The sequence below is a fragment of the Chelmon rostratus genome, chromosome 16 (assembly GCF_017976325.1).
Source record: "Chelmon rostratus isolate fCheRos1 chromosome 16, fCheRos1.pri, whole genome shotgun sequence".
Taxonomy (NCBI): Eukaryota; Metazoa; Chordata; class Actinopteri; order Chaetodontiformes; family Chaetodontidae; genus Chelmon; species Chelmon rostratus.
Window position 1 is genome coordinate 13,731,065 of NC_055673.1, and position 9,977 is coordinate 13,741,041.

Here is a 9,977-nt window from a genome sequence, read left to right on the forward strand (position 1 = left end):
GTCATAGATATCTGTCAGGTGGATTTTCGTAATCAGAACTGTGAATTCCATCTGACGTGAACACAGCATAGCTGCCGTACGGAACGTAAGCGCCTCTCGCAGGCTGCTGTGGTTTGCCCTAAGCTAAGACAAGCTAGCAAGGCAGCTACCACCTAACCACGACTGAGAGGACGACGGTAGCAAGTTAGCATAAACAGCCAGTCTTTACATAGGAAAGGTAGCGTATGTCATTTAATTTGAATGGCTAAAATTCCCGTAGTGACTGGCTGACTTGTTGTAGACAACACATGTGGGAGAAACATTAAAGCTGCTTCTCCCAGCGTCTCGTATTCCCTCTGTTCTCGGCAAGATGTCAGCTTTCTCTGAGGCGGCTTTAGAAAAGAAATTATCCGAGCTCAGCAACTCACAGCAAAGTGTGCAGACGTTGTCGTTGTGGCTCATTCATCACAGAAAACATTCGAGGACCATTGTCAATGTTTGGTTCAACGAACTGAAAAAAGGTAAGGTTGACATGGGCTAGCTAGTTCCCCATAATAGAGACTGCTAAAACGATTGTTCAGGTCACAAACAAGTGAAGTTTAGCATTTGGCTACAGGAGCTGGCTGCATCTGGCTGAAGTGTGACTGTGAATTTCAAACTAATGTAGCTAACGTTTAAAGTTGTTGGACAACGGGCGGTTGTTAGCACAGAAAGTTAAGTGCTGACACCAGACAACTTTGGTTGCTCCTTTCCAACTAAAAAAGGATTTGACTCATCGGCATTTGCTAACACGGAAACCACGATATCCAAGCTGTTCAACGTATGTATGTGTTAGCCATGTCAAGACTAGCAAACTCACTCTTTAAATTTACCCTGGAGTCTCTCAATGTGTACAACATTAGTATTAGCTTTAGTAAACAAGATGATGGTGGTCTCTCAATAGTTTATCCCTGATACGAGGGCTCTTCAGGAATTGGTGGAGAACAAAACGGAGCTCAGGAGGCCAGAATCACGACTCCAAATAAAAGCTCATGTTGCTCCATATCGGTGAGATTTGTAAGTGTGCAAGTGTTGGTTAACTTGTTTGCCACAACTTCTTTAACAAAATGTGATAACGTATGTTTACAGCTTGCTCTACTGACCCGTGGTGGCCAAGAAATTGAGTAATACAGCTTTAAAGCAACAATAATTAATATATCTATAATTGCAAAATGACAGTTTGAAAACAATTGTACAGTGTGAAAGGAGGTTGTTCGTAGTGATGAACCCACAGAGAGTTATCACTTGACTCTGCAGCTCCCCTCGACTTTGCTGAACTTTACATCAAGTTTCATTTTCATTTCATTCTGACTGCTCTCATTGTGTTGTTTTCGAGCGCAGCAGGCATCTGTTTTCAGTGAAAAAGTTTTAGAAACCCAACTTTACACTAGCTTCTAAACACCAAGCAGCAGACAGACACTGTCTGCAACTAGCTGGTGAACACAGTCGAGCATTCTGCAGCTAAAGAGACAGATATTTCCTCAGGAGTTGGCATAGACCAAAAACAGAGCTGGACTCACATTCACCAGGTGGACACAACTCCAAATTAATGATAATGTTCAGTAACTGCTGGATGTGTAGATAAGCAACTGTTTGCCATATAAACTTGATAGCTTGTAGTGTGTAAGTGTTGTGTTCACAGTGTTTCTTTCTCCTGCCCCCAAGTGGTCAAAATGAACTCATTTATTGCAGATTTTAGTTAACCTGACCTCTCTCTGCTGATAGATCCCTGAGAGCTTCACCTTTTCTCCAGCGATTTCATGCTTCCAACATTCTTCCCATAATGAACACTGAACTCCTAAAATAGGTGCGTCATGTGGGACAACGGACAGTCCTGGGTCAGGATTATCAACAACTTAACCTCAAATGTGGTCACTTGGCCAATGCTAGTCATGCCAGCTTGATATTGTAGCTATAGCTCTTTGAAGCTACTGGGATGGACCTGATTTTCTTCTGGGATGACAGAAAACTTGAACCAGACCAAAGTGATTTCTCAATCCTGATTTTTTTGGTACAAACATACTCAAGTTTAAAATATTTTATTTAATATACAAGAATGAGCTGACATGTCAGTGTGATCTTCGAAGGGTTAGCCAGCAGATAGCATTAGAAAGAATCAGATGAACGCCATCATTGTTCACATAAGTTGCACTATGACACTATGGCTTTGAAACGGTATTAAAAACTCCTGTATGACATAATTTTTTTTTCTTGTGAATACTTCATCCAATCAAGCAGTTAAGGCAGCAGGATGACAACAACATACACTTTTTTTTTCCCTCAACAGACATCGACTACTGAACACATTGTGACCTGCTTGCAATGTTAACTTGACATTCAATATACAATTTTATTTTTGGTTCATTGTGACGATGTGTTGTAATAGGTTTCTAAAACATCACACGTCACTCTGTTTAAAAGGGCCGCTGCCAAAAGGAATACTGAAAGTGTCAAACATTGCTGTGTAACTAATGTAAGGACTGGCCTATGGATTTGTAACACCTGCCAAATGGAAGGTATAGATCTCTTACCTGCCATTGATTACTGTAAGAAAACTGAACCACATTGAAACATAACAGTAAAATTCTGGCTCTAAATTTACTGAGTAGGTGCAGTTCCACAATATAGTCAGTACATAACTGAGCTGTTGTGAATATTTATTGGAATTAGTTTAAAAAAAGCATGTTTTATGGATGTCAGTTATTGCTGCAGTTGTAACTAATAGTGGCACGCCTTACCTTAGGGAGCTAGTCAACAACCTAATGATATCTCAAGTGGATGTTGTATTTTAGGAGCTTGCCTGAGGACTGGAAGGAGTGTGCAGTGTTAATAGCAGTGGGGATAGAGATAGCACATTTCTCTGGAGCTTTATGTTTAACTCGGTGTTGACTGTGACCTGTCCAAAAACAACAAAGACAAATGCACCATTGCTTGTATGACATGACTGCGCCATGAAATAGATGTTTGTGGATGAAACAGAGAAGACGCACAAAACAAGAAGAATGTAAATATGGCATGTGAAATTAAATTCTTACAGAACAAGGGTGTGACTAAATGTTAGTGGTTGGATTTTGTTCTTAGTGTTGACTGATAGCCGTCAGTATCTTTTAATCTAAAACGGTCTTTCTTAGTGGAAAAAACATGGGTTTGCTTTCACGGGTCGGTATTTTTTTCTTGTAATAGTTTCTCAGATAAATTAAATCAATGATACTTAAAGTATCTTTTAGTTTTTTTTAAGGTAATTGATGGATTATAAATTGTTATCTTAAAATGTGTTATCCATAGATTAAAAATTCAACTGTGCATTGAAAGCTACCGCTGTGGTGCTCTGTTAGTGTTCAGTCTTGTAAATCATAACCAAATACCTCACTGTTACTTGTGCTTTTTAATGCATGCAGCTCAGGTATCACGCAAGCTGACCTTCCTTTACTTGGCCAACGATGTCATTCAGAACAGCAAGAAGAAAGGACCAGAATTTACCCAGGACTTTGCACCGGTCATCGTTGATGCGTTCAAACATGTTTACAGGTCAGACTTTATATCATAAATCATTAGTCAGTCTACCTTGTCTAAAATGATGTAAATGGCTTAGGTAAATGCATTACTGACTTACTTTTTAGGAGTGGGTAATGTGTGTGTTTATTACTTGTCTGTTACTTCAGTAATGACCTTTTTGTTGCATATTGATCCACAGTTTTGATTTTAAAATGAACAGTGCAAGAAATTGTTGTCAGGATTTCTCCAAGAGTGATTTTGGAAGCACTAGAGAATTGTAGCTAAAAATTTGATTTATGTCACTTGGACGACCTACTTACCTAAACATGCTGATATATAAGTTCCACTGAAATAAGTCCTTCTGAAGAATTAATGACATGTTTTCCTGCATTTTCCAGCCTAACACCAGCTGAATTTCACAATCTGTTTCAAGCATCCATGACTGTTCTGTCTTGTGTTCTCCTGTCCAGAGATGGTGATGAGGGCTGTAAGAAACAGTTGGGTCGAGTTTTATCCATCTGGCAGGAGAGAGCTGTGTATGAGAACAACCTGCTGGATCAGCTCTCACAAGTCCTGTGTAAGTTCCCACAACACTGACCTGCACCTGCACAGGCTTGTAAGCAGTGCTCAGCATCCAGCTGTGTCTACATACCGCCCTGATTGATTCCACAAAAGTTTGTGTAAAACATAAATAAAAACAGAAAGCATTCATTTTCAAACAAACAGTTTACTGACAACCGTTTTACGAGGCATTGCCAAGACCATGTAGTAACATCCTTTCTACAATCATGTGCTCACAAAGTGCTGAACCTCGCTCCATTCTGGCTGGTGAACAACTGAGCCTTTCCAGGATGCTCCTTTCATACCCAATCATGATACTATCACCTGTTACCAATCAACCTGTTTACCTGTGGAACGTTCCAAACAGGTGGTTTTGGAGCGTTCCACATGTTTCCCAGTCTTTTGTTGCTCCTGTCTCAACTTGTTTGAAATATGTTGCTGGCATCAAATTCAGAATAAGCAGATATTTTCAAAAATCAATGAAGCTGATGAGAAAATAAACATTAATTATATAGGCTTTTTCAATAGATGACAAAAAGGATTAGCAAATTATCACATTCTGTTTTATTTATGTGTCACAACTTTTTTGCAAATCAGGGTTGTAGTTGCTCTGTACAACAGTGAGCTAATAGACTGTTTACCCTGTCAGTCTGCAGGTTTAAACCTCGCTCGCTTAGTTTTGTCAGACTTTCCTGCATGGTTTTGCATTTTGTGGGAACAGTTTTAAAGTTGTAGGAGGGGATGGATTTTGATCATAAACATGTCAGTTGTAAATATACACATACTCCATCGTGTGAAGCTGGAAAGCAAACAAGTGTAGTCCCTGAAATAAAATGTGCACCGTTTGAGCTCAAAAACTCCACTGAAATGAAAACTTATGTGATTTTTCTGTGTTTTCTTGTAAATCCTAGATGGAGAAAAGAAGACTAAGAAGAGGTCGTATGAAGAGATCCAACCAGATGATGAGGACTTTGCTTCCCAGAGCTCCCCGGCAGAGCCCCCACAGGTGCTGGCCTAGACAAATAGTGTAGCCATAAATACAGGATGTTAATAAAATGATACTCTTTACCACGAAGAGGAATTTAATGATACTTTGTACAGTTGATGCAGCTGCCTCTGGATGGATTTCTGTTGTTGTTGTTTGTTATTTGACACATACTTAAGTCAACTGCACATCTACTGTACCCTCTTCCTTTACCTCTCTCCTGTTTTTTCTCCTCTCACCTCCCTTCCCTGCTTATCATCCTCTCTCTGCGCCAGACAGCGGAGTTAATCCGAGCTTTGCAGGAGCTGGAAAATGCAGCCTCTGGCGACTCAGTGCTGCGTCAGCGCATCGCCTCCCTTCCCGCTGAGGTGCAAGACACATCGCTGCTTCACAGGATCACAGGTAGGAGACAGACATAGCAGACTGTTGTATGCTGGATGTACACACACACACGTCTGTTCCACAGCTCATTAGTTAATAAAGTGATTGTCATGGGCACGGTGGGGTACTGAGTAGAAACCTATTAACATTGAAGACCTGGGGGGTATACTAAGAAGCAAGTTCAACATAGCCAAGCTTTCTTTGCAATAGCTGGCTTCACAAAACCTGAAACCACAGTCAGAGAGTGGGTATCACCACGGTGCGTATCAATCCTCTGTGTTCACCCAGGTTTCCTGCATCAGGCTCTGGCATGTTCCCATACAAAGCATCATCTCACTCCTCTTCTGCACATAATGATTGCGTGCAGCTTACATCAGTCACCAGTAACAGATTGTTTTAATGGAGAGCTATGAAGAATATTTAAAAAAAAAATTACAGCAAAAAGCATCTCTGTTGCTGTAAATAAGGCAAGACAAAAATGCTGGCAGAAAACTGCTAATGTGCAGATTTGTAAGTTGATATATGTATTTTACCAGTCTGCGCTACAGAGAATCTGTATCACTCATATAGAACATTGTCAGGAAATAATTCATGAATGGGTGCTTTTTAGAGCCTAAACTAGATTAAACTTAAAAGTCTAAAGATGACCCTCTCTGGAGGAGGCCAGGTGTGCAGCACAAGTTGCCATGACGATCTAGCCAGGTTAAAAGAGAGCCACCTTCACAGGAAACTCTGGCTTTAGGCTCAACATACCCATTAACCTCGCTTTGTAGTACACCCCTCTGGGTTCACTGTATTTTACTTTCTATATGGCAACAAATGCCTGCCCTCTCTAGAGAATTTTAATAATATAATATAGTGGAACAGTAATTTATTGAACATTTACATTGACATAATGATTCGTTTTCCCTATCACTCAACTTAACCCTGCAGGATGAACAAACAAAACAAATGCATACCTAAACTTTTAGTATTTGTTGGCTACTTTGTCATTGATATGACTGGAGAGGGGAATCTGATGAAAGCACACACACGCGCATATATATATATATATATATATATATATATATATATATATATATATTAAAAGAGTGTTCACTGAGCCTTACATTTTTTTTTATTTTTTTTTATACTGAGCCTTAAATGTACTTCCCCCGTGTGTTGTTTTACTACTCTGACACATTAAAAGGCTGCAAAGCGTAGTGCCCTTACTCTCACCTTGACATACTGAGGTGCCCTTGAGCACAACACTGAAACTACAAAGACAAAAAGGCTAAAGTGTCTCCACTGACCCTAGGAAACTATGTTTGATTTACCAGCGATTGTATCGTAGTTATTTACATTGTACCTGCATTGATGGATAACTGATTGACCCCCAGTTGAACCGTTGAGACCGGTTATCTTTAAGCACTGTGCTCTGCTCTCTGTCTGCTTACTGTGCTGTAGATAAGGAGTCAGGGGAGCGGCTTTCCCGGCTGGTGGAGGAGGCTTGCATGCTGCTTGCAGACTACAGTGGCCGTTTGGCGGCAGAGATTGACGACAGGAGGCAGCTCACACGCACACTAACGGTCTTCCTGCAAACTCAGAAGGACGGCCTGGCCCAGAATGAGCAGAAACTCGAAGTGCGTAAATCACTTTTTCTCTTTTTTGAATACTGATTGTTCATGTGTGTATGCCTCACTTTTGTGTCATTATTTTTGATTTTCGCCGTTCATCTGTCTGTGTAGCTGTGTGCTCGCACACTTGTTGTCTGTCAACCTTTTGAACTAACACTTCTTTTCATGTATTTCAGCATGTTGCATACTTGGGGTGCCTGTTGTGTTGCTCAGTCAGACTGTAGATTTCAGTTTCATTGTTAGGCCATTTACTGCCGTTACAACAGAGATTTTCCCTTATCACTGGGAAATACCTGTTCTTTTATCCTCTGTCATTTAACTCATTTCAGTCCAACTCAATGTGCACTTAGTTCCCACAAGGTAAGTATCAACCAAAACATTTGATCCTAAAAAACTTCACTACAGATCTTCTTGTTTTCTCACAGCCATCCTTTTTTGTGGTGACAATCTAAACTATCCAACCTTTATCCACAGGACACCAAGAGGATAAAGTTTCTCATATTTGTGTCTTCACTCAGTCAAGTCTTTTTGTAATAAAAAAAAATGAAAATAAAAAATAAACCTGATTTCTGTGAGTGCTTTTATTTTGCTGTAACTTGCAGCTCCTGGTGGTACATTCATTGAACAAATGGTCAGTTTCAATAATGGTCTATAATAACAGTATTGAATGTTTTTTGTAGTATTGATACACAGTAAATGCTAGCTACACACTCAATGTTATATTAGGGCCAATCACAATGTTCTTATAGCTCAGACCAAAACTAAAAAGAGAAAATAGGTTTTATGAATCTTAGCATAGAGCAGGATTATTTAACCTGCTAACACTCGTTGATGAGATTTTTGTCAGTATTAATGACATAATGTGACATCAATTGGAAGCCTTTAAAGCTTCCTGTGGCCTCAGGAAATGTGTTCTTGCACAACATACTTGCATCAGCTGTTCTGCACACCTATGCAATAAGCACATGCGTGCAGCAAAGATGAAACATTTGAGTGACGTGTTACTGTATCTTTAAGAAGTACAAAATTGGTGCATATACATGGATGAGGTGAAACCAACTGTCGGCATGGCTTGTTCCTTTTCTCACTGGCCTTCAGCTGAGTGTCACTCATGATAGGATATAACTCAACAACTTCTCTGCAGTCTTCTTCGTTGTATTGACTACAAAGAGTGGCATAAAGCCAAATACTTGAGTCTTTGCTCAGTATATTCTTTAAATTGATTGGAGGAGGAAAGATACTTTTGATTACCTTTACAGATGGATGTGAAAGTAAACCAGCTAGCACGCTAGTCATGAACCTGTGGTAAAAAATTTTTTTTTATTATTTCATCATACATTCAGTGGTTTGAAAGAGGACAGATGCAAATGGCTTGCAAGTGCAACAGCCAAAAAACATGTATTTAACATGCTACACACCCTTTTTTGTATGCATAGTTTTTTTTTTTTCTGATGAGACGTGTTCAATGGAAGTATTTGGCCAGAAATGTAATGTACAATGCAACACAGGGTTGTCATATTTGTGACATTACTTCCATTTTATGCTGTCTTTATAGCCTCGATTCACATTTTTTAATTAAAATCCCCCAAATATTGCAGTGAGACATAAAAAAAAAAAAATCACACTGTCAGTCATTTCGAGTATAATAGATCTGAGCTCTGACGGACATTTTTCTACTGTGGGCTTTTTCAGGAATACAAACGTAAACTGGCGAGGGTGACCCAGGTCCGGAAGGAGCTGCGTTCACGTCTGAACAATCTTCCAGGAGGACTCTACAACTCTTCAAACTGACTGAAGCTTCACCTCCCGATCAGACACCTTCCCCTCCTGCTACTGAAACATCTCAACGTCTCTTTTAGATATCTGATCAGTGACATTGCCATAATCCTCTTGAGTTTGGAAACTGTCTGTGTCCCCCTGTACGGTGACATGTGGTTCTCAGTCTGTCTCCAGCAGATTATTAATCCACATGGCTTTTATTAAGTCTTCTCTTTCTTGTCTGTGAGCTCATCTTGTTGTGCTGTATGTTATCAGTACGTTGTAAACTAAGGTTTGTTATGCCTCTCAGACTTTGGCCCCTGCCCATTTAACTTAAACAGCTTTAAAGTGGTATGGGTGATGCTGGTGTGATATTTTTGTATTTATAGTGACTTAAGACAATGCACCAGACTATACCCCCTTAGTGTGATCATTCATGATAATTTACTGTATTTCAATTGATTTGATAACTTTGTTTTACACTTTCTGTAAATGCATCTGTCATACTCTTTGTTATAGATCAATTCAACAGTTGTTTCAGCTGGATCGATGTTTTATGCAGTGTGATAATGGCCTCTGAAGAGTGAAATTATTAGGAAACCATATTCTGAAGCTGAGTAGTAAGCCATGTCCCTGAAAGCAAATCAAAATATGTAATTAGCATTTACATAAAGCCTCTTTGTGAGAGGGGTGTGTAAATCATTGGTCAGTGTACATATTCAAATTTGCATGTAAATATGATGGGAGTTATACCTGTAAGTGCTTATGATTTGTATCCATGTCAACATGGCTTGCGAAATGGTCATTCAGACAAATTACTGAGGTATCTCTGTACATTGATATCTTTGTAGTTGCTAAGACCTCCACTGTACTGAAATAATGGGTGAAGGAGTCTGTTGTCTTGTTTACTGTATCACACTGCTTCATATATTTATCCTTAAGTCTACTGAATGCCATGCAGATGCCTCACACAGCTTGATAGGTGCCCCAGGTTCCAAAGTCAGACTTGAGCCGTTTGTTTTTGTACATATGAAGCAAAATATTCTTAGAACCAAATAAACAGAAAATGTACAAATCTTTGCTGCCCTTTCTGAAGTTATGTGCCTGTGAGTTTGCATGCAAGTGAGGTCTTGGCCAACAGGGGGCGCAGCCACCAAAATTAC

General features: G+C 39.7%; 1 protein-coding gene across 1 annotated transcript; it reads left to right on the plus strand.

The window, feature by feature from the left end:
* Positions 1 to 123: 123 nt before the first annotated feature.
* Positions 124 to 9,879, plus strand: LOC121620114 (regulation of nuclear pre-mRNA domain-containing protein 1A-like). Its single transcript, XM_041956065.1, has 7 exons — positions 124 to 500; positions 3,417 to 3,546; positions 3,984 to 4,090; positions 4,986 to 5,080; positions 5,335 to 5,461; positions 6,887 to 7,062; positions 8,749 to 9,879. Exons 1-7 carry the CDS (start codon positions 350 to 352, stop codon positions 8,845 to 8,847), a joined length of 885 nt encoding a protein of 294 aa, XP_041811999.1. The 5' UTR covers positions 124 to 349; the 3' UTR covers positions 8,848 to 9,879.
* The last annotated feature ends 98 nt before the right edge of the window (positions 9,880 to 9,977 follow it).